Source organism: Candoia aspera, chromosome 1 (assembly GCF_035149785.1).
Source record: "Candoia aspera isolate rCanAsp1 chromosome 1, rCanAsp1.hap2, whole genome shotgun sequence".
Taxonomy (NCBI): Eukaryota; Metazoa; Chordata; class Lepidosauria; order Squamata; family Boidae; genus Candoia; species Candoia aspera.
In genome coordinates, this window is record NC_086153.1 from 117991230 (window position 1) to 118015091 (window position 23862).

Consider the following 23862-nt stretch of genomic DNA (forward strand, 5'->3'; position numbering starts at 1 on the left):
TTGACCAAGAAACAATCCTATTGGTTCTTTTAATGTTTGGTGTTGAATGATGATACCATTTAAGGCTTTGTATAGAAAGGGCAGTAATAGACACATTCACCTCGCCATCCTAGTGCATTTGAGGGGAATTCCTAGTGATTCTTTCCTGCACTAGCTCTATTCAGTGTGAGAGTGCTAGACTCAAGTTACAACAACTTTCTCATGGTGCCAATCTCTCCCTATTTTTAATATTGTATCAGGCTGCTTCTGTCTCAGGAGGCATCTTTTGTAATGTTTCTGCGAGTCCCAGCTGAAGAATGGAATGGAAAATGGTAAAAAAGCTAAGGGGGAGGTGGGGAATACCACGAATTTTGGAATTCCAGGACAATTTGTGATAGTCTCAAGCCCACTGCTATGCCAGAACACTTGTGCTGCTGTCATGACCCAGTACAACTTGCAAATCCCAGCAGGTCCACCTGCAGTATGAAAAGTGTTTTCTCTGCCTCTTCCTGTCTTTCACGGCGCACAACATAGGAATGAGGTGTTAATGTACTTGTTAGGGTTGTGACTATTCTTTAAAAGATGTATTTTACAACACATGGAAGCTCTCTTAGAATAAGGGTGCTCTGCATACAAAGATGTGGATCCATCTGAGAGCAGTTTATAGGAAGTCACCCAAGCCTGGATAATTGACATGGGTGCTTTATGGATTTGAAGAGAGGTGCGTATTGCACATTGCAAAGCATCTTTTTCAAAGGGGTTGCTCAGCCCTACTGCTTACTATTTGTGCTCTGTGTCACGTGGACTTTAACGTTCTGCTCTCCAGAGACATAAGCATTTTGAAATGTATAAAATTTCAAAGACTGCATTTTATTAAGATGATCATAATCACACCAACCCTCCCTCTCAATTTCACACAAAAATAACCCAGAAGTGTCCTCCCAACACACTTGTTCTCATTTGGTGCTTGGAGATCTCAAAACCTGGCAAAAACCAGAGGGGAACGAAATCATGCTAAGTGTCAGGACTTTTGCCTTCAATGCCAAACAAGATCTGAAATATATGTTCACTTTGATGTACCTTAAGGAATTCTAGGAACTGACCAAGGTCCCTGTGATAGTCATTTCTTAATCCATAATCACCATGGGCTTGAAACTGTAAATCTTGAAATGTCTGAAAGAAATGAAAACTTTCCCCATTTCCTTCTGTTTCTCCAGTCTCAAGATGCTTGCAGGAAATGTTTCCAATTGGTTTACCTAATAATACGCCAAAACTCTTCACAGTTTTCTTTCATGCCCTCCACACAGATTACCCCAGGCTTCCCAGCTAGGCAGAAACCAGTCAGATTTAATTTCTTTGCATATTCAAAAATCTTTTTCCTCAGTTCTTGTCGGTATATGTGGTGGCTGTAAATCCACATCTGTTTAAATTGTGCTTTGACTACTTCTTTCCTCGTCGTTCTTTCACAAACTTCACTGTCTTGTTCTCTGAATGTACTGTTGTCCTGTAACCACTGAACAGCTGCACATACACAAAGTTCTCCAGGCTCCAAAGAAGCAATATAAGATGTGAGATCTTTATTGAGCTGCAACTGTTGTTGCCTGTCTAGTGTATTTGATCTCGCAAAAAGTTGTGGTGTCACATAGGGGTAACTGAGAGGCAAATCTACCTGCAAATCCACAATGGCCTAAAAAAGGAGAAAAAAGGCAAATAGCATAATGTGTTATTTTGTAGTTAAGCAGTTTTTTGGGGGGAAAATGTACACCAAAGTAATTACAGGAATCCAATTATAGTATATTTATGAAAGTTTTTTATTTCAGTAAGACCTAAAGTTTCATAAAAAGTTGATTATGGCCTTCTTACAAATACCTTGCATATCCTGTATGCCATAAAGGGTGAACTGTGTGACCTATAGTGCTCACCTGCATACACACTGCACAAGATCAAAAGTATGCCACACAACTCTTATGTTACAGGTGTGACCCAGTATTTTCATACATGCCCTTCACACTGCAGAGCCTTAAGTATGGTTACCTACAAATTAAGATGACTGCATGATGCCAGAGCTGACTTAACGCATGAGTTCTTAAATCCTTGATAAGGTAGTCCTTGACTTACGACAGCAATTGGGACTGGAATTCCATTGCTAAGTGATGTGGTTGCAAAATGTGACCTCCTCGCTTAGCAACGGCAATCCCTGCAGTCCCAGTTGCCATTGTTAACTAAATCCCAATTGTTAGACAAGGCAACTTCCTGCTGGCTTCCCACAACCAAAGTCGATGGGGAAGCTGGCAGGGAAAGTCGCAAGTTGCTTGGGCTAAGTCTCCCCCACCCGCGTAAGCGTGAACCAGTTGCCAAGCGCCCAGATCGTGATCATGTGATTGCGGGGGTGCTGGGACAGCTGGAACTCTGAGGACAGGTCATAACCACCATTTGTTCAGTGCTGTCATAACTTTGAATGGTTGCTGACTAAATGGTCATAGGTTGGGGACTGTAGAGCAATCTACAAAGTAGTAGTTGTGAATTATTAATGGAAGGGCAAAAGGTAATATTTGTATAATGTCCTGCAATATGGGATGTGGAAAAGGCACAATCTTTCTCCAATTCTCACAAAACAAAAGGATGCATACCATTCTCAAAAACTTGTTAAAGCTGATTGAGTTGTTCGGTGGGCATTTTCTTCCTGTATTTATGTAGAAGGAACAAGCACACCCTTGTTTCTGCATTAGGTGATGTTCATGATTTTATAATCAGTGTGATGGCATCAAAGAGCTAGTTAGCAATAACATCAACACAGAAGAGGCAATTACTATATAACTGTACTGTGACTCTTGATTATATATAAAATTGGAGAAGAGTTTTCCCTTAACTGTCATGAAAAGGGAGAAGTTTAAATAAAATCTCTGCAATCTAATTTTTTTTGACATTTTGATCTGTCCTCTTAGTGACAATTCCTCTTTTTCTACCAATTTTTCACCAAACCCAGCTTTCTTTTTGTTGCTGGTATTGTATTTATGGATCAGGTTGTATTACAAAATGAATTGGTTTTGCCAATTGGTGTGATATCCACCATTACAAGCATATCCATTATTAAGCCTTAATTTCAAAGGTGAAGAGATTGAGCAATGCTGAAATCTCTAATTCTAATGCTAAATGCTCTGTTCAGTGGGGTGATCCCTGATACAGTTCAATTTCCTGGGTCTAGAATATAAGTCATATATATTCAGAATTCCAATACTTTCATCTTCACAGTATGTTTATTTCACTGTAAGATCTTGCTGTTCCACTGCCTAGAGCAATAATCCAAACAGATACAGCTTGGGGGAATAAGACTCAATGAAACACACAGGTAGTCCACAGTTACTGGAACCAGTAACTCCATCGCTAAGCAATGCAGTTGTAAAGCACAATGTCACGTGACTGTGCTGACTTACAACGGCAGTTTCAGTTGCGGTTGTTAAGCGAATCCTATGCAGTCGTTAAGTGCAACAACACTTGATCACCATATGCAACCTCCTGCTGGTTTCCCCATTGACTTTGCTTGTTGGAAGCCAGCAGTGAAGGTCGCAAATGGTGATCATGTGACTGTGGGATGCTGTGACTGCTGTAATTGTGAGCCAGTTGCCAAGCACCTGAATTGCAATCACGTGACCGTGGGAAAGCTGCAACAGCCGCAACTTTGAGGACCAGTCGTAAGTCTCTTGTTTGGTGCTGTAACAACTTTGAAAGGTCGCTGAATGAATGATAGTTAACCGAGGACTACCTTGTACTTACAGGTCGTAACAAAAATACTTGATCTTAAAAAGGTATATAAAAAGTAATGATGAAACAAAAACTAGCATGTAACAAGCAACTGTTTTATTTAATGCACTGTTAGAACAGTTCTGAAATAAAAAACAAAACTAGATATGTTCAAGCAAAGCCTGGATAACCACCTGTGAGGATGCTTTAACTGGGATTTCTGCATTGAATAGGATGGACTTGACGCCTAAATGGAATGTTCATTTATCTAGAGAAGCTGTTCTAAGATCGTAGGATCACAGATCAAGATTAAAAGTGCCAGAAAACAAAACTCAGAAATGGAACAAAATTCTTCAATAAACATGTAGATGACTATCTTGATATCCCAGATAAAATAAGGCTTCGTAAATAAAAAAAAAGTGTCCAAAAGAAGTCTGTAAAAATATGCCCAGTGGAGCACGATAGCTGTATTCTTAACTAAAGAAGCTTTTAGACTACCTACGAAGACCTCTCCAGTGTCCTTGCAGATAGGACACTGCATTATAATCATCTATTTAATCTTTAAATGCAGTACTGCAATGTAACCTACAGCTAACAAAAACATAAATGATTAAGGCAAGATCCAACCAAATATGCATTAGGCCTATTGGTCAAATTAATATTTTCTTGAGATTGGGTTTGATTCACAAATGTTTACTAAGCTGAAATACAATTGGAATTCTTTAATAATAATAACCAGTGAGAACAGATGGTCTCACCTTGGTTTCATTTATAGGAACAGCAACTGAATACTCAATTTTAGGTGGCAGACTTTCACTTGTATTGTCCAGGTACCTCTGAATATTCTGGAAAATATTTTCATCTTGAAGAGTTATTTCTCCTTTATTAGGAAACATAGACAAAAGCATTTCCAATTCTGCCACTTGAAGCCCAAGACTGTCTTTCATTTTGCTAGACATCCTTACAGAGGCAATTATCAGCCACCTAGAGATAGGAGATATGAAATCAATAATGTCTTCTTATGCTTGCCAGTATTCTCTCCAAAAAGACTGAGACAGTCTGGAGAGCCTGATTAAAAAAAAAAAGAAACATTTCTTTTTCTGTAATAACAATGAAAACAACAGTCCTTAGAGAGATTTAGGCATTAGTTGTAAGGAATTCAAAGAGAGTGTACGTGAGTAAAACCAAGTCCCAACAGAGACATACCACATTATGGAGAAACACAAGAAGTGAACCAAAACAAGACATAGAAAAAACCCTTGTAAGCTTGTGGAAGCAACTGAAGATGTCCTTCCGGCCACTCAGCTTTACTCAAGGGATCCTCGGAAAGAATTGCTGCTTGGAAGTCACCACCAAAGGGCAGAGCAAATGGATGCCGACCCTCAGATTGATACAGGTAGTCCTCAGTTAGCGACCACTTGTTCAGCGACTGTTCGAAGTTGCGATGGCACTGAACAAGTGGTGGTTACAATCGGTCCTTGATGTTCTGGCCATCCCAGCACCCCTGTGGTCACATGATCACGATCTTGGCACTTGGCAACTGGCTCGCACTTATGACCATTGTAGTGTCCCCAGGTCATGTGATCGCGATTTGTGATCTTCTCTGCTGGCTTCCCACAAGCAAAGTCAATGGGGAAGCCAGCAGGGAAGGCCCCAAGTTGCTCAGGTAAGTCTCCCCCACCTGGCAGCAGACACCCCAAGTCCCGCCGTGCTCATATCATGACTCCGTGGCTACCCACGCATCCCCTCACTCCCTCTCCCACCCACAGCAGTCACTTGCCTGCCTGCCTGCCTGCCTGTGAAACCGCCTGGGACTTGCAACTTCCTGCTGGCTTCCTCACTGACTTTGGTTGTTGGAAGTCAGCAGGAAGTTGCAAGGAGGTGTTCTCTTAATGACGCACAATCCTCTCTTAATGATGGCAATGAGGACTGCAGGGACTGCTGTTGCTAAGCGATGTGGTCATGTGACATTGCGCTTTATGACTGCATCAGTTAGTGATGGAAATTCTGGTCCTAATTGCTGTCCTAACCCTAAGACTACCTGTATTTAGAGGCATCCAAGAGAGGACACTGCAAGAAGAACAAAAGAACAGTAGCCTTGGCAGGTCAATGCTTCAGTGTTTAAAACGGCCTAAGAGAATTCTACTGTTGTCCTGCAGAAAAACTGCAGCTTCCATTAGCATTTTCACAATTCTGGAAATGTATTTTGGACTCCTACAGCTGATGGACAACAATGCAAAATGCACCACTGGGCCAATATATACTTAGGTAACCCTTTCTTATGTCATCAACTGTTTTCAACTAGGAATTGTACAGTCTTCTTAAATCCAAGAAAAGTGTCATATTGTTCAAGGGTTCACATGGATTAATGGCTCCATCCTTACAGAATGCTAAGCCAGAGTCCATTGGAGTTGGGCAGCCAATAAATGTTAATTAATTAATTAAATTTTATTTTTAACATTTGGTTGAGCACGTGTTCACTTTACAGACAAATCCATGGCTTTTGTTAGCCAATTCCTGATCTTCAAATCTTCTGCCAATGAAATCGCAGACATGCTAGCAGCAGTATAAAGGGTGTTTTATGTTTTTATTATTCATAGCTTGGTGTTTGTATGTTTGTGATTTGATGATTACTTGTTCTTGTGATATGGATGCTGCTTTTTAAAAACAACGTGTTTGTGTTGTCATATGTATGGATGTCAAATGTCCATCTGTTGTAATCCGGGAGAAACGAAAAGCATGGAGAAAAAAAAAGAATGAGAGTGGCTAAACTGAAAGTATAGTGTCTTTTTCAGTTAATTTTTGCAACAGACCTTTGCAGGCCAGCCAAACCCAAAACAGGAGCAAGCCAGTGTTCTGTGTTCAGATGACAAATAAATCAGGACTCGTAAACCAAACCATGGCTTTTCACAGGAGCTTGCTGCCTAATGTACATTTTGATATTTTCACAAATCCAGTCAGATTTCATTAATTCATCATATGGGCTCTGTAGGACAACTGGGATCTTACATTTTCATTAGCATTTCATTAGTTCATCTATCCCTTTGATTCTGTGCCCGTTAGTATGCACTCCATTTAGAAGTGCTCCTCAACATGACTACAGGCTGTATTGTAAATGGTAAAAATCTCCCATACCCACATCATCCCGAAGACTAACAAATACATTTTTAATGGCAAACTTACACAGTAATGTTCACAGTGATCTGAAAATCCAGGGAAGTCATATTCAATTATAAAATATATAGAACTTTTGTGATCATGAGTCGGTTTAATCAAGGTAACTGCCTTTTCACGTCATTCTGCATCAGGTTTATTTTCATAAGCAGCCCAGCCCCTTGGTCTCTTAACCCTCTTAGCCCAGAACCGAGCAACTGATAAGCGCGCTCGCTTGCATCTGTTCGGCCAGTCAGCTCCACAAAACTAGCCCCGCGATGACGGGAAACGGGGGAGGGAGCAGAGGGGCTGCTACCGCAATGGTCCTCCTGGGATCTCGGGACCCCTGCACTCTCCCGCTCTTGCCCTTAGCTCTCCCTGTCCCGTGTGCAATTCCGTGCATAATGCAGCAGCAAAATCCGACTGATGTTTTAGGAAAACTCCAATGGTGGTAATAAAGCAGCCCCTATTTCTAGCGTTACCAGATCTGAGCTGCAAAAATCTGCCCTGCCGACCTCTACAAGGCAGAAAAGAGCAAGAGGCTCCCACGTCTCTTTGCCACCATCTCGTGGTCATCTGGTTGTTTGCAACATACTGTAGATCTGGAAGCCCGACTATTATTACACGCCAGCTATACGCCTCCGGCCCCTCGTCAATTTATTTGTCCTTTCAGGAACTGGTTTCTGAAATTCTATTTGGAGCGATCTAGCCCAATAAACGTGCGGGGAGGGAGGCCTTTCTTCACAAACGGGGAGGGCCGGGGGTGAGATGTGGTCGTCAAGAAGCAGTTTTGAGTTCCAAGCAGAGGTTCCGGCTCGGCACTAACCCACCTTCCGCCGAAGATTTCTGCCCGAGCTGGCTATACAAGCCCGGAACCGACCGACGCACTTGATTTCGGAGGAGCACGTACCCGACCGGACCTTTCACGCGGCTGCGGATGAAGGACGCGAGCACGGAAGCGCCACGCTCCCGGCCGCAGCCGCCCACCGGGCCTGGCAGCCGGAGGAGCGGCTCGGCTGCGGAATGGCACCGGGGCGTTGATGGAATGTCGCAACACCCTTCATTCTGCCCGCCCCGCCCCCGCACGCTCGGTGCTCTGATTGGTGCATCCGGGAAAGGCGGAAAGGAAACGTGTCCTGGACCGATCCCGGAAGGGCGCCTTAGCGGGGGACACGTCCGCTTGTTAGACGGGGGAGCGCTGCAGGTAGGCTGGTTGCTTGGGTGGCTTTCGTCGTGGGTCATTTCCAAAAGATGAGGGAGGCTTTCTGCCCACAGAGACAGATGGGCATTAGAGCTATGCCAACAAACCATACTTAAGTATAGCTTTGATTGTGGGGGGTTGTTGCGATTGAAATTGCCGTGGTTTCCTGTAATCTGCATCACTAGTTTGCACAGTCTCCTGGATGTCCGGAAAGAGACTGGCATGGAAAAGGAAAGTTAACTAATACCCCAAGATAAGTTTCGTTCTTCGTTTGGTGCCCAAGCAGTGAGGCGACCTGGGATGTGCGAGGGGAAAGGAAAAGAGTCCGTGTGAGCAGAATCGGATAACGAAGTTGCAACACTTCGTTCTGCTCTCTGCGCTTTTAAAGATGTTGCCTTATAACCCACCCTATCCAGTTTCTGGCGGTGCTGATGGCAGAAGAATAAGATTTTTCTTTTTCTAAAGGATAAACGTTATACTCCAACACATCTGGAAGGCATTTGGCTGGAGAAGGCTAGGATAAAATAACAGATAAAAGCAGATAAAATAACAAATCAAATACGCCAAGCTGGTTACTTTTTCTTTTTAAACTGATATAAAATGTGCCTTCAAAAAAAAGTGGATGGAAACAGATCAACATTTCACTTTCAACCACACTGCTCCCACTTATTTATATAAGGTGTTTTTTTTAGCCATTTCTAGAACTAAAAACCAAGGCTATATACATTAAGAAATTTCAGTAACAAGAAATATGTATCCATATACTACCAATCTCCAAATGCAATTAAAATAAAAGACTTTCCCAAAGCGTGGCCACTTCTAGTAATCCTTCTGCGTGAAGTGGCCAATGCACCCACATGTTACTAGACAGAAGAGGCAAAATCAGACGAATAAGAACACTCCTTCCATTAGTGCCCCCATGCTTGGCCAATAGAGTTGGTCAAGAGACTGCAGTGTTGGCAGATGAGAATATAGGGAAATTTCAAGAGAAAAGGGAGCTACTTTCATGCTATAGGTGATCTGTGTCTTCCTCATAGAAAGAAAGCCAGTTTGGCTGCAAAGGTCAAAAGTCGTGGCAGCAGTTCTAAGGAAACTAGTTGTAACTGCAAATAAAAAATTGGTCTGATGATTTTTCTCTGCTGTTGTCTGTTAAAAGAACCTTTCAGGAAATGCTGTGTTAGAATAAATGATTACAGATAGGAAAACAAGGATCCTTATAAGTCAATAAGTCAAACCCCTTTTAATGATGTCACCAGGCTGAACTTAGAAATGTAATTTCAGTTACAGATCTGGAGGTAGATGTCTGCTCTGCTGTCGTGCCTGATCCCTGTTTTAGGGCTGCTTTGTTCACTGCCTGCCTTGCTGTTTTCTTCGAGTGATCCTCTTGCCCTTACCCACTCAGAGCCCAAAAGCATGTTAGGAGGATGAGGGATGATGGGCTTTGTAGCACCTGTGGTTGGGAAAGCCTGATACCAGCTATCTGAATGCATGCTAAAATAGACAGCCCTCTGATCCACCCTGAAACCAGAGGGCTGTCTAGGTTTGGTAATGTAAACGATGTCTTTCCTGTATTGGCTTGCTTGTTCTAATTCCCTTTGGCTTTATATAATTTAACTGCTTGTATTTTGACTAAAATAAAAAGAATAGGGTGTCTTGTCTTTTATTTTTAAATTACCAAATCTTCAAATCTAAGATCAGGAATTCTCACACTAAGGTGAAGGCTTTTTATTTTGGAGTTTCTCATGTTTACATGGTAACCATTAAGACTTTGCTGTCAAACACATTCTGCAAGATATGAATATCTGGAAAAGGCAGAACCAGTATCAAACTACTGGAGCACAGGCAGAGCTCTTTTTTTTCTATGAGATGTGGATTGGCCTAAACACTTTTCAAAATGCCACTTGAGATAATGAGTCTGTCCATTCATTGTGTTGGCAGATAATGCTTCTGCTAATTTTTTTTTTACCTGAGTTGCATTCTAAACAGCATAAAGAATACAGTAGATTCTACTGTGAATGAAATTCAGTTCTCTTTCCTAATGATTTATGGCATGATTACGATTTACAGGATGTGCACCTCTAACACTTCTGGCAATCAATAGTATTATTTCTTGTGCATCCTACAGAAATGGATTTCGAAGCCGTTACAAAATACTCAAAACTGCACGCCAAACCTCTGGGACTTTCCCTCCAGTATGGAACAGCTGGATTCCGTAGCAAGGCAGAAAACCTGAACCACATCATGTTTCGTATGGGATTGCTCGCTGCCCTGAGGTCCAAGAAGACCAAATCCACTATTGGTGTAATGGTTACAGCCTCTCACAACCCTGAAGTAAGAAAATGAGGGTTGCAGTTTTTGCGAAGGAGCTGTGGGTCTGAAGTTACTTGGGCCTTGAAAACAAAGACTACTTAACTGTTGACTCTCTGTAGAGTTCAGATGCCCAGTTTAAACTGGAAAATATTTTTTTTGAAGTCAGCATAATTTTAGGATGGGTGCTTAAATCATACTGATTTCAATAGGGTGTAACTTGCATTTCCTGGAGCTTTTTCATAATGTACCCAGTCTTTGTTCAATTGCTTACAACACAAACCTGTGCGTGTTTACTTTGAAATAAGTCTCACTGAATTCAGTGGGTTTTTTTGCAACATAAGCATGAATAGGCATGCCCTCTCTGACCTTTCTCTTCAGTGAGGTTAAATACGTTTCCCCTTTTTTGACATTCTTTTTGAAAAATTGCTGACAAGTTTTGGTGTGGTTGATTTAATTAATGTTTTATTTTACAAATGTGTTACACTTGCAAACTGTTTTCCTTGGACAAGTTTACAATATTGTATCTTTTAAAGGTGTGCAAAACATTTCAGAGGCGAACCATTCAAATTCAGAACAGTCCATTTTGAATTTTAAGCTTGAAACAAGTGTTTAGAGTTCCAAACACTTCAAATTTGAAACTTTACACACTTACAATATATTTCTTTGCTTGTTGTCAGAGAAACTAAACCTTCTTTCTAAACATGCCAAGAACCTTGGTGGTGATCCTTTTCTGCCTTCCCAGGAAGACAATGGCGTGAAGCTGATTGATCCTTCAGGTGAAATGTTGGCCCCTGCCTGGGAAGAACATGCTACATTCTTGGCCAATGCAGAAGAGCCCCAGTTATACTGTGTCCTGACTGACATCTGCCAGAAAGAGGCAGTGGACCTTCAGAGTGAGGCCCTCATTGTGATTGGTAGAGACACCCGGTAAGCCCAAAAGCCAGTATGTGTCTTGCAGGTCAAAAAGCAATATATCGTTCATCAGGGTGTTCATCAAGGCCAAATGAATTTGCATGAAAGACTGATATGGACATTTTGCTAGATGTGATCTTGGAGGGCTGCAAAAAGAGTTGGATGGCCGTGGCTGCCATGGTGCCTTTTTATTCAGCTTTTGAGTGGACTAAATGCATCCAACTCCTTAAACTTTACTTCCACAGCACAGTGAGAGGAGTGTGATGTAGCCCTGTAACAGCCTGCATTCGTCCATGCTTCCTGGTGGCTGTTTAAATATCCGCCCTGTGCTGGCTTTACTTATATACTCTGCTTATATTCTGGGAGCAGAGTATAGTTTGGTTCCTCATAGGAAACGTTCCCAGAGGAGGGAGGGTGGGGCTGTAGGCGTTGGGCTGGCTTTAGAGGGGACACTTAAAAACAGGAGAAGAACTGGGGGAGATCTTGCGGAAAAGAAATTGAGGTAACTGTTGCAGATGCTGGGAAAGCCTTTAGCCCAGGAGAGGTCAAAAAAAAATCACACCAAGCATTTCTATAAAAATAATTTATTTACAGAAAGCAAAAACAAAAGCAAAACATTTAAAGTACTTAGCTCCGTTTGGAGCAAGCCTTGCTGAGCTACATTTCCAGCAGAGAGAAAAAGAGGAAGTGAAGAACAAGTCCGGGCAGGTCCTCCCCCCAGGCTATTTTGCATGAAGCACGTGAGAGGAGACAATCAAATGCAACCCCTTCACCTGGCCAAATGATTAGGTATAATAGTAGCTTAATCTGTTAGTAGGGAAACCTTAACAGTAACAGCTGGAACTAAGATGGACCTAGACAATTGAAGATCCTTGGTTTTTATAAAAATACAGGCTGGAAAAGCTGAGTTGGATTGGGGAGGGTTTAGAAAACTGAAGGCTTGTTAGTATGCAGGCAAACCCAGAGAACGTTGCTGACAAAATCCTGGCAGGACTACTGAAGAGCAGGATCCCTCAAGGGACATTGTCTGCCTTGCACAGATGACCCCCTCGGGACTGAAGAGGGTGGAAGATCACAGGTTTTACCAACCAGAGAAAAGCTGGTTGCCAGCCTGACTCACAGAAAGAAAAATGCTGCCACTGTCCATAATCTCCAATCTCTTGAAATTAGAAAGTTGGTAAGGTGTAGAAACAGAGCAGTGCACACACATACACATATTAAGCTAATACTGTAGAATGCAGACATATCGAGGCAGGAAACGTTTGCATGACATGAAATTAAGTAGAGAAAAAAAAGTAACTGCAGTTATTCTGCAGTTTAGAATGGAGACCCTGCCCTGATCTGGAAACGAGGAGGAGGAGGCAGGAAAACCCAAGGCTGCCATATCTAGCCAGGCATAACCTTACCAGCTCTGCTAAGGAGTAATTTTCCTGCCTTACTCAGAAAGTCTTGGTCAGTTAAAAAAAATAAAAATAAAATGCCCTGGAGAATCACCAAGGGCTGAAAAGAAGGGCGATTGTGTCATAGCAGAAACCGTTGGCAGACTCCAACGCTTGCGAAGGCAGTCGCTCTTTACTAAGAGCGTAAGTCCCCTGAAGTTCTGTAAAGAAGGAAGATGGAATGCATATGTATAAAATAAATCAGGTAATAAATAGATGCCACATAAATGGTGGAGAAGACAATGGGCAATGCCAAGGCCTTTTCAGTGGATCCTTAGAAACAACTGCCTAGTTCTCCTTGAGCTCTTTGGCTGCTACAATTCCTTCCCTTTGCAGAAAGAAAGCCTATTTGGGTAGTATTTGTGTTTCAGCTTGTATGTTGGTGTAGCATTTTTAACGAAGCATTTGTTCATTTATTTCTGTGTTCTGCATGCAGGCCAAGTGGCAAGGAGCTTTCACAATCAATAATTGATGGTGTGTCTGTCCTTGGATGTCAATATCAGGGTATGTTTGCCCTTTGATCACCATTTGGTTGCTTATCCTGATGCCGAGATTTCTCCTGTTTGGTTCATGTAGGTTTAAGGAAACCCATTTGGGGAGCCTGGAACTCAGGGACAGAGCGTACGCTTTGCATGCGGGAGGTCTCTGGCTCAGTCTTTGAAATCTCCAGGCAGAGCTGGGAAAGGCTCTCGTCTGAAACCCTGCTGAACTACTTCCACTTGTAATAGATAATACAGTCTCGCCTGGCCAGTAGCCCAACTCAGTGTAAGCAAGGAATGGAACTTCTAGCCCTGCAAATGTACTAACTACAGCTCCCAGCATTCCTTACAGTTGACTGTTGGTTGGATTGTTGGGAATTGTAATTCAGCAAAATCTGTATTATTACAGGTACCTTATCTGGTATAAGGCTTTAGCTGAGCATAGGTAATGAATCCTTGACTCTTCTCTCTCTCTTATTAGACTATGGCTTAGTAACAACCCCACAGTTGCACTACATGGTCCGTTGTCACAACACTCATGGCATCTATGGAACACCAACAGTGGAAGGCTATTACCAAAAGCTCTCCAAGGCTTTTCTGGAGCTTACAATGCAGGTAAAAGAACCATGTTCCCTTAAGAGAAGACTTGGCTTGTATTCCTAAGTACATTTATTAAAAATTCATTAAAAATCTTCTCTCTAGAAAGGTGTCCTTTTAAGAGTAGCTATAACCCAGGCCAGGGTATCAACACTTGCAAAGGGTGATTTGGTGGACCAAAAATGGGCTTTTATCCTGCTGCAGAAGAACCTTCTTAGGAAATTTTGCTGTTCTTGACCCAACATACTTTTGAATATGTGTAAAATATTTTTGCTGAAGTGGATGTATAATCCTATAAGCCAAAGTGGACAATCTTAGACCTTTTATTTATAGTACCCAAGATCATATCCTTGAAATTCGTTTATGAAATGTTTAGCTTTTACTTGTTATTTATGTAAAATATGTACTTAGCCTCTGATGAGTTATTCAATGAAAATAATTTGATGAAAACAAGCTGTAGTGGCAGGACAGACCCTGTAAAGTAAAAGGTTGGGAGTTGGAAATCTCCCCTCCCAGAAACCTGCTGGGGTCTACCCACCCTTCTTTCCTGAGCTATCCTTTGGTTTCTTCTCTGCAGGCTGCCCCCCAGAGGGATGGCCAGGGGGGCCTGAAGATCGATTGTGCGAATGGCATTGGAGCCCTAAAACTCAAGGAACTGGAGCACTACCTTTCAGAGAGCTTTGTGATGCGCTTGGCCAATGATGGGAGGAAAGGGAAACTCAATCACATGTGTGGGGCTGATTTTGTCAAAGTTCACCAGAAGCCTCCTGTGGGTATGTCGTTAGAAGAGGAGGCCTTTTTAAAACGATTTTTTTACAAATAGAAAGGGGAAATAAATCTAAATGGAAGAAAACTAAAACTGGTATGTGAAAAAAGCCTCTTTTAAAATTATTCTTCTAAAAACGTAGCTTGAAGGAGAATCGGAAAACATGCTGATCTCATTACCCCCAAAGGTGATTTTTCTCTATAATATACTTTGCCTGAAAAGCCCCAGTTGTTTCCAGAATTTAAGAGGGGCAAGAGTTACTGACTTAGCAGATTCCTTTTGCTTTAGTCAGGTGTCTTTCCCAGAAAAAGGTGACTTGTCTTGCTTGCCAGACACGAGTTCATTTCTTTGGTCAATGAGATACTGGAAAATGCCAGAGGGAGATAAATCTGTTTAATCATAACTGAGTACAGTTTGGGTAAGGCATGTTAGTGCAACCCGATAAGGTATTTTTCCTCCATTTCCCTTAGATCTGATCATAGTGCACATGCGGTCTTAAGTATGTATAAAGGAATTCGGAGGCTTTTTTTTTTAAGGTTCAGTTTTCAGCTTCTTCAGTTTCAGCTTGAGCCAATTTCTGTTTCTGGGACATCAGTGGGAGATGGTTTTGTCTTGTTTGTCTTGTTTTAGATTAAAAAGACAGAATATTTATTTAATTCATCTTTCTTTCATTTCCACACTGTGGTGTTGTACAGGAGATGATTTGTGGAGGTCTGGCTTCTTCAGGTTTATGGCTTGCTAGGGTCAAAGTTATTGGGATGTGCCAGATTCCTCATTTAAATGGGAATGATCCAAACTTAATCTTCTAACCTGAATAGAAACGAAATTAATTCTATGATTTTATGAATAGAATGTCCTATTTAAAAAATACTTGGTCTTTGATTGCAAAAATATTTTACAGACACTCAAGACAAGATCATGTTGTGTCTTGATAATCCCTGGATTGGGTCTTTCCCACCATTAGCTTTCATCCTCTCTGTTATTTCCAGCACTTTCCTGCTCCCTTTCATTACTATCAGGAAAGAGTATTTTGATAAGTAAATTATCTCTCATCTGGTATCATTTTATGGACCATGATCATACTTTAGTAGCATTCTGGCCCTTTGGTAGATTTAAGGTAGAATGAGAAGCTTAAAATTGCACTGCAAAAACTTATCTCGGGCCTAGCTATCTATACAACTCAAGGTGGCCAATAAACATCGCACTAAAGGTTGCTGGATTGTAACTCCATTCATCTGTTTGCATTGGCCATACTGAATAGAGCAGATGGATGCTGAACATCATCTAGAGGTCCAGAAGTTGCCCATCCTTGGTTTAACTTGGCAGTTCATCTTGGAAGTATGGAAGGCCCATGACTTTTACATTCCAAGTTCTTGCCACTGAACACTTCTGCATTGCTGCCTTGTTTGTTAGGACTAGAAATGAACCCTGGTGAGAGGTGCTGCTCGTTGGATGGTGATGCTGACCGAATTATTTACTACTATATAGATGCTACTGGCCATTTCCATCTTCTGGATGGAGATAAAATAGCAACTCTGATCAGCACTTTTCTTAAAGAACTTCTGACAAAGGTAATTGAATTCTTTTGGTTAAAGTATTACTCTATTCTCCTATGATTAACAAATAAATCTTGCTTGATGCAGAGTGAACGCAAGCATCTGTATATTTGAGGTATCTCCCATGTGGAAGGAGTGGTGCAAATGAAATGTCATAGTAGAAAATTCTTATTTCTTTTTCCTAAGTAGACTCCAGCAATAATAGTAGCTGTATTGTAATTAACAATTTGTACAGCCACCTATCTTTTCAACATTGAGAATTCCTTTTAAGAAAAATACGGTAAATTATTTTCCCCCAAAGTCTAGTGCTACTGTTTGAATGGGAGGTGGGAGCTGTGTTGTGTTTGCAAAAGACAACAATTGACTGCTTCTTGGACTTGAATGAAGATTAAATGTAGAGGTATCATTGATCTAGGTGGGGTATTTCCTCAGCTCATTAAAAACCACCAGGTTTATATATCACAGTAAGCCCAAATCAAATCACATTATACATATAAATCCATTGTGGTTTGTTTACAGGCAACTTGAAGCGAAACCTTAATTTTACAGACTCTCATTCAGGAGAATTTGGATGCAGCAGACTAAGTTTTAGTTTGGACTTCACTTCCAGATAATAGGCAAAGTTTATTTTTTCTGAAGCAGTCCACACAGTTGACATAATCAATGCCACTTGTATTAACTTAGCCTATTAATACAAGTGGCATTAAAATTTATGTTTTATAAAACCTATTTATATTTTATTATGTATTATATTTATTCTATTGTTTTATAGGGTTTTTATCTACGTTTTATTGTAAACCGCCCAGAGTCCCTTTTCTGGAGAGATGGGCGGTGATAAATTTGATAAATAAATAAATAAAATTGTTGCAAATGATATAAATTATATAATTACAGGTGTTTGGCTTTAATGATACTCCTCCCCTCCAGATGGTCTTATTAAATCAAAGTTTTACCATACAGTGCAAAAATAATGTTAATTGTAAAAAAAAATATCCAATGAATGCTTTAAAACCTAGCTAGTACTATTAATAAATATCAGAGTATTCTTTTGCCTTAGCATTGATCTTAAAAGTAGGATCAGCTAACATTACCAAGTTCTGCCAACCAAACAGGGAAGGTAGGGCTCTTGACCTTCAAGCAAGAAAATACTGCCATCTCTTGGTAAACTGGAGTTCTTAAACTTCAGAGGTGAGGATTCGTGTAGTTCTCGCGAAGTTGAATCTTATTTGCGGAATGTTTCTTTCTCCATTTCTCCAGGCTGGGCAAACTTTATCTTTTGCAGTAATACAAACAGCGTATGCCAATGGGAGCTCTACTGGTTATCTGGAACAAACCATGAAGGTATGAAATTGACTTCTTTCAGTCTTAAACAAGGAAAAAAAGAAAAAGAAAAAAAACGCCAGGGCTAAAACATCAACACTTCTGACATGGGGTATGGTGGGGGTGGGGGGTTGCAGTGTGTTTTTTGTGTGTTTCTTGTGTAATGCCTACCTAGAGAGAAACTAGAAAATGAGCTACCTTCCAGATGAGCTGGACTTACAGCTTTTCTCTTTGTGGTTACTGGCCTGGGGTTGACAGTGATGCTATCCAACACATCTGGCAGACAGCAGGTTGGAGAAAGCTGGGCTACTTTTTTTTAAGAAATAAAACTTTTGCTTGTTAAAATCTTGTTACTGATTTTTGCCTGTGTATTCCAAGCACTGGATTTCACGAGTATCACTTTTGTAAAGACATCAACCCTGTGTGCAATATATTTTAAACTGATATTTATGAGTGCTGCTTTCTGAGAGTCTGGAGTTTTACGGCAAGGTATGAAAAGTTTAGTTTAGGAAAAAAAAATCCCAGAACTCACTTCCATTTTAGTGATAGATTCTTTAGTAAGCTGAGAGTCAGGAGCAAAGGCAGGGCTTGTTCCTTGATGAGAAAGGCAGCACAGCAGGAACCCTGTCTCTTGGGTACAATTACCACAAAACCAGTTGCATTTGGCTTTATTTGATTATTTTACTAGGGTAACAGAACTCTCCTCCCCTTTTTTTTACTGGGTATATTTCTAAAGTTCTCTGTGGCTGCATTCATACAACACACTTAACCTGGTTATGGCATGAACTGTAAACTAGACAGATGGGTTGGATTCATACAGAGTGCTATGCCCCCTCAAACCTAACCAAAATTAACATTAACTATGCTTCCCCTATTGTGCAAATACTGTTAGATCTTTATTTACCCTAATTAATGTTGTGGGAACCCAGCCAGTATCCTTTTGTTGATCAGTGACCTTGCGGTAATGCCCTTCTTACCATTGGTCAAACATTGCCCTTTGGAGCATTGTCCCCTCAAGGGAGACTGTTATCTCCTCATGTGGACGCAGAGTCTTTAATGCAAGTCCTGTCCTTGTATGTTCCAGCGTTCCATAGATTACATTGCTTGTAATGCAGAATTATAGACCCAGTGCATTGGTCTGTCTTTCTTAGGTGTCCGTCCACTGTGTCAAAACAGGAGTGAAGCATTTGCATCACAAGGCCCAGGAATTTGATATTGGAATTTATTTTGAATCAAATGGTCATGGCACAGTAAGTATTTATTTGTTGACCCAAAGGAGTTAAGAGCCATTTACCAAAGAGACTAGAGCAGATTAACTATATGAATATTTGCATGTTTTTGTATTTGTGATTGCTTACTTTCTCTGCCTTTTTATTATCTGTTTCAGCCTTACACTTAAAACTTCACATACACTTCATTTTGTACGGGGCAGGTACGATGGTTGGGGTTTTTAGGCTTAGTAATTAAAGCAGGTCTGTATGATTGAGTATGATAAATGGAGGAAGGTGAAAGAAGATGCTTTCCCATCCTCTCCTGTAATTCTATAACTGGGCATCATCCTTTGAAACTTAATGGTAGCGTAATTTTTCCTTCTGCTCTCTATTGTATCAATATAATGGGCTTTATAGTAGCAAACATGGTTTTGTGTAAGCAGGAGCAAAGATTCAAATGTCACATATACCCTAACGAGTCTCAGGTTGCAATGATCAACTAGGAAAGCTGTCTTGGGATGTGGTGGGATATTGGATGAAAATATCAATTCAGTGTGGTAAAAGCAAACTTGATAATGGAAAGGGATGATATAGGAAAGATCAAAAATAAAACTGAGAATACCATCACATCTTTATGTAAATCGGTGGTGCAGTCATGTTTGGGTTCTCTTTACCACATTCAAAAACAAGTAGTAAAGTAGGGGCAGGTATGATGGTTGGGGTTTTTAGGCTTAGTAATTAAAGCAAGTCTGTATGATTGAGTATGATAAATGGAGAAAGGTGATAGAAGATGCTTTCCCATCCTCTCCTGTAATTCTATAACTGGGCATCATCCTTTGAAACTGTTGGAAAGGGGAAACAGGAAATTCAGCGTAGAAATATTTATCATACAGCAGATGGTTAAGCCATAAAATGTTCTTTCCCAATACACAGTGATTGCTATAAGTTTGGAAGCTTCTAATAAAAGGCAATCTTGTTTTCAAAGCTAAACTGAAACTTTGTGTCTACTGATGAAGCATCTCTTTTTAGTACAAAGGGTGACACGATGTTGATTATGTTCCATTCCTTCCTCTGTTGATATTCCACTGTGTTTTTCTTACAAGGTATTGTTTAGTAAAGCTGCAGAAGATAAGATAAGATACCAGGCAAAAGAAGAAAAAGACATCCGAAAAAGAGAAGCTGCAAAGATGCTTGAAAACACAATTGATTTGATAAATCAGGTAGGAATGTTGGTGTGCAACTAAAACTTGTATGTAGTTGTCTTGAAGTCAAATTTGGCTCCTAATTACATACATACTGGCACCTATCCATAGAAGTTCCTTGGCAGAAGTGGAGAAGTGATTTGCTATTGTCCTCTTCCCAGATGTTTGTTTGTTCCCAGTCTAATCTACAACCCTTGCCTTCTCAGATATATACCCAAGAGAGATCCTGCTTAGCTTTCTAGATCAGCAAAGTTAGCTTGGTGCTACTATCTAAAGATGTTCAAAGCTGTTCCAAATATTTCTGTCTTGAAAAGAGCACAATAGATGTATTTTGAAGAAAATTAATAATCTAAGTTCCATCTTAGTCACTCAGTACATACTTCTTTTTGTTCTAAATCAGTAAAAATTCTCAAAAGTATACCATCTCAAATTAGTAAATAGGGAGTCACCATTTAGAAGTGTAATTTAAAACCGAAACAAACTCTGACCTGGTTCTTATAATACCCCAGTATGACCATCCTTAGTCTGGATGCCTTACATAAGTGTAGACTTTATTCCTAAAATTCTTAGTAATCCCTATGCAGTTGAGGGTTAATGGGAGAATTTGCAAGGCTTTTTGCTGCACTGTAGAACTTTGTAAGGGTAGGGGAAATGGCTGAGAGAAGCCATGGTGGTGCAGAATTGTAGGATCTATCTTTTGACCAGTGTAAGATCCCACAGGCAGTAGTTTTTTTCCTAAGCAGTGAGAGTTGGAAATTATCTCCAATAGCTCCATAGCCATTTTTCTGTACTGGTGTGTTTTGAATCAGTTTCATGACTTCAATGCTGTTCTGTTCCATTGACTAAAAGGGTGACTGTTGGTTGCAGATTCAGCAGATTTTGAAGCAGAAGTGGGCATAGGAATATGGGAGCATGATTACACTTTGGTGACCATGAAAAGCCAGCATCTAAAAGGCTTTTGTGTGGATTTTAGTCTCAGAAGCATTTAGCTTGCTCCAGATTAGGTTCCTTCAGACAAGAACATTTTTGTGAACAATAACCAAAGCAGACTTCCATGATCAGTTAACAAAACAAAACAAATTGGGGAAAGGATAAAGGCTCTCAGTGCCTGTAGTATCATTTTGATTTAAGGACTAGGTTATGTAGAAACAAAAACTTCTTACAGGGCTCATTCTTACCCTAATCTTCAGTTTTGATACCTGCTTAACTCATCTGCAAAGCAAGGTCCTTTAACTGGTGTTTGGAGAACAATGAAATCTGACAGTAGGGCCTTGGCTTAGAATTCGTAATGTTTTATAAGGACCTGTACATGAGATTTTCAGTTAATCAAATGTTGAAGAGATTGGTTTTTCCCAGTTGTTTTTCTTTCCTCTTTTTTTGTATGCACTAGACGGTTGGTGATGGGCTTTCCGACATGCTCGTGATTGAAGCCATCTTGGCTTTGAAGAACTTCACAGTTGCACAGTGGGATGCTCTGTACATGGATCTTCCAAACCGACAGCTCACAGTGAAGGTTAGTTGGGAACCAGAACCAGAACCAAATGGGTTGCAACCATCTGTGCGACACGTTTCAGATGTTTTGGTCCATGCGAAAAAATGAAACTTTCTTTTTCATGGTAGAAGTGGTCCAGAGAAGGGGAGAGCAAAGAAAAAGTCAATGGTGTCAGCTGCAGCTGGGGTGAGGAAGGGGAGTAAAGGCATTGGGAGAATTGGGGTAGACCGGTGGGATACATGATGCTGGGAGCTGCTGAGGAGTGGAATGGGAGAAGGTGTGCCAGCAGCTCCTCCAGAATGTGATGGTTTGTTCTGTGTTCCAAACAAAGTATTCTTCCATTTCATGAACACCCCTTGTTCTAGATGTGTAGGGCAATTTTTTTGCTGTGCTTTTTCTGTATATTTCTCTCTGTATTTAAGCAAATGTACATTTCATATAAGAGATGGGAAGTTGAACTAACAAGTCCTTTGAATAGCTCAGTCATCTCAGCAATCCAGTAGACAGTGTGATGGACAAAAAGAAATAGATAGGGTCTAGGAGTATCACCTGGGAGCACCTGAATAATGAGAACCTGTAATTGAAAAATCTTGCGGGACTAAATCTATCTTAACAAATTTCTTATACCCCCATGGAGTTAGCATCCTAGAACCTCTCATTTAAAGAAGATGGCAAACTCCCAGATTTAAACCTTAATTCTTTCCTATTTTCTCCTCCTTGGAGAATTGGTAGGACCAGTTGGAATTTTAGCAGGTCAGACTATGTTGCTTGCTTTTACTTTGGCTTGCAGGTTGCTGATAGGCGAGTCATCAACACGACAGATGCTGAAAGACGAGCAGTTACACCCCCAGGGCTGCAAGAAAAAATTGACCAACTCACTCAGAAGTTTAAATTGGCCCGAGCATTTGTTCGTCCATCTGGAACAGAAGATATAGTCAGAGTCTATGCTGAAGCTGACTCACAGGTCAGAATGGAAATGATTTAGAGCCTTCCTGCAGTAGAATCGGGAAGAATTTCTAGAGCATGCAGGAAGATCCTTTTCTGTCAGTATCATTTTTTGAACTAAGTGAATTGATATAACTCAAGGTTAAGCAAGCAACAGTACGTAGCCCTCTTGAAGAGTGGCCATCCTCCCTCCCATTCTTTCTTGGGTTTAGTTGGGGAAAGAGAAATGAAGATGGTTTTGTTGCTTGTACAAGATCTTTCTTCTCCTTTCCTTGGTTTTCTGATATGGTTTGGGGCTAGGAAAGATCTGCTGTGTTTCTAGCAGCTTTTCTCATGGAAAAAAGTAGAGATTGGGAGTAGGGAGAGAAATTTGAACTCATTTATCTTTCAAGTTGAACAATTTTGGAAAAATGAAATGGAGCAGAATAGGGAACTTTCTAAAAAGAAATCTCTCCTTATTTATACTTCTGCCATCTCTTCCCCATTTACTTTTCTGAAGGGTGTCTACCTATTTGAGCCAAGCCAGCCATAACATTTAAGTAGATTTTTAAAAAACACAAACATTAAATAAATGTAAACAGCAGATGGGGGACAGGGTATTTAATGCTTCCCTTCAGAGCTTCACTTCTGCTTTTAAAAAATCCTTCTTTAAAATCTGCTGTTTACAGTGGGAGGTCCCCCAGTGGTATGCAATTATTTAAACTTGCTTCACTGCAGCACAAACATAAGTTGGCTCCAACTCCTTAGCCGAGATGAATACTAAAGTGAGATATAGACTGTGGCATGTGTGGTTTCTGGATGTAGCAAGCAAAACAGATTTTTTTCAGAAGAATCTGAATTACATCTAAAAGTTCCCTTAGCTAAGAGTATTGTATATTTACTTTAGTCTCATATTTTTCTCTCCAGGAGAATGCAGATAAACTTGCCCACGAAGTCAGCTTAGCTGTCTACCATTTAGCTGGTGGATTTGAAGAACCACCCAAGGCTGTTTGATGAAGTGTCATGCTTGGATCTGAATCATGAAATTTTGTCATATAAAACCTTTACTAGCTGAAACGTACTCAACATTATTTTTTTTAAAAATCACTAGGAGGAATTTTCTGCTTCCTGTCTTTGCTAAAGTTTCAACTTCAAAATGCTTTTCAGAAAAAATATAGTATTACAAGCATGACAGTCCTAGAGTTGGACTGTAGTTCCTATAATCCCTAAGCAAAATGAGGACAGACTGGCTGGCTGGGGATGACAGGACTTTCACTCTAAGCCAGCTGGAAAAGAGCCCGCTGGAGTAAATGTTATACCACTTTAAGAGCTGACTTCAACATTAGAATGTACAAGAACCAGACAGGTATTTTCTGTGAGTTATGACGAAGTGTAGCATCCCAAAATCTCTCTGAGAAATGACATTTCCTAGAAGCACTCATCTATCTTGAGTACCTACTTGAAGATGGTTGCCATTACACACTTACTTGCTTGTGAACCTGGATCACAGCATTGTTGGTGAAGGTAATTTAGTAAAAAGAAAATCTTTCCTGAAGATGAGTAATATGTTCATCAAAATA

At 40.6% G+C, this 23862-nt stretch overlaps 2 protein-coding genes across 2 annotated transcripts; one reads left to right on the plus strand and one right to left on the minus strand.

The window, feature by feature from the left end:
- Positions 1 to 828: 828 nt before the first annotated feature.
- Positions 829 to 4686, minus strand: RWDD2A (RWD domain containing 2A). The gene is given in 3 exon segments (XM_063312632.1): positions 829 to 1216; positions 1218 to 1666; positions 4479 to 4686. Coding segments are annotated over 3 exon segments (873 nt in total). The 5' UTR covers positions 4680 to 4686; the 3' UTR covers positions 829 to 993.
- A 3305-nt stretch (positions 4687 to 7991) lies between these two features.
- PGM3 (phosphoglucomutase 3) lies at positions 7992 to 23837 on the plus strand. Its single transcript, XM_063312650.1, has 13 exons — positions 7992 to 8077; positions 10200 to 10405; positions 11127 to 11311; positions 13172 to 13239; positions 13696 to 13829; positions 14389 to 14584; positions 15991 to 16148; positions 17391 to 17474; positions 18605 to 18703; positions 19768 to 19884; positions 21257 to 21379; positions 22149 to 22322; positions 23210 to 23837. The coding sequence occupies exons 2-13, from the start codon at positions 10202 to 10204 to the stop codon at positions 23294 to 23296; spliced, it is 1629 nt and encodes a 542-aa protein (XP_063168720.1). The 5' UTR covers positions 7992 to 8077; positions 10200 to 10201; the 3' UTR covers positions 23297 to 23837.
- Positions 23838 to 23862: the final 25 nt, after the last annotated feature.

Bases quoted from the DNA above. Each gene is read 5' to 3' on its own strand.
- PGM3 (XM_063312650.1), top strand. From the start codon at position 10,202: ATGGATTTCGAAGCCGTTACAAAATACTCAAAACTGCACGCCAAACCT. The intron at 13,830-14,388 runs GTAAAAGAACCA...TCTTCTCTGCAG, and splicing joins TTCTGGAGCTTACAATGCAG to GCTGCCCCCCAGAGGGATGG. The intron at 18,704-19,767 runs GTAAGTATTTAT...TTTTCTTACAAG, and splicing joins AATCAAATGGTCATGGCACA to GTATTGTTTAGTAAAGCTGC.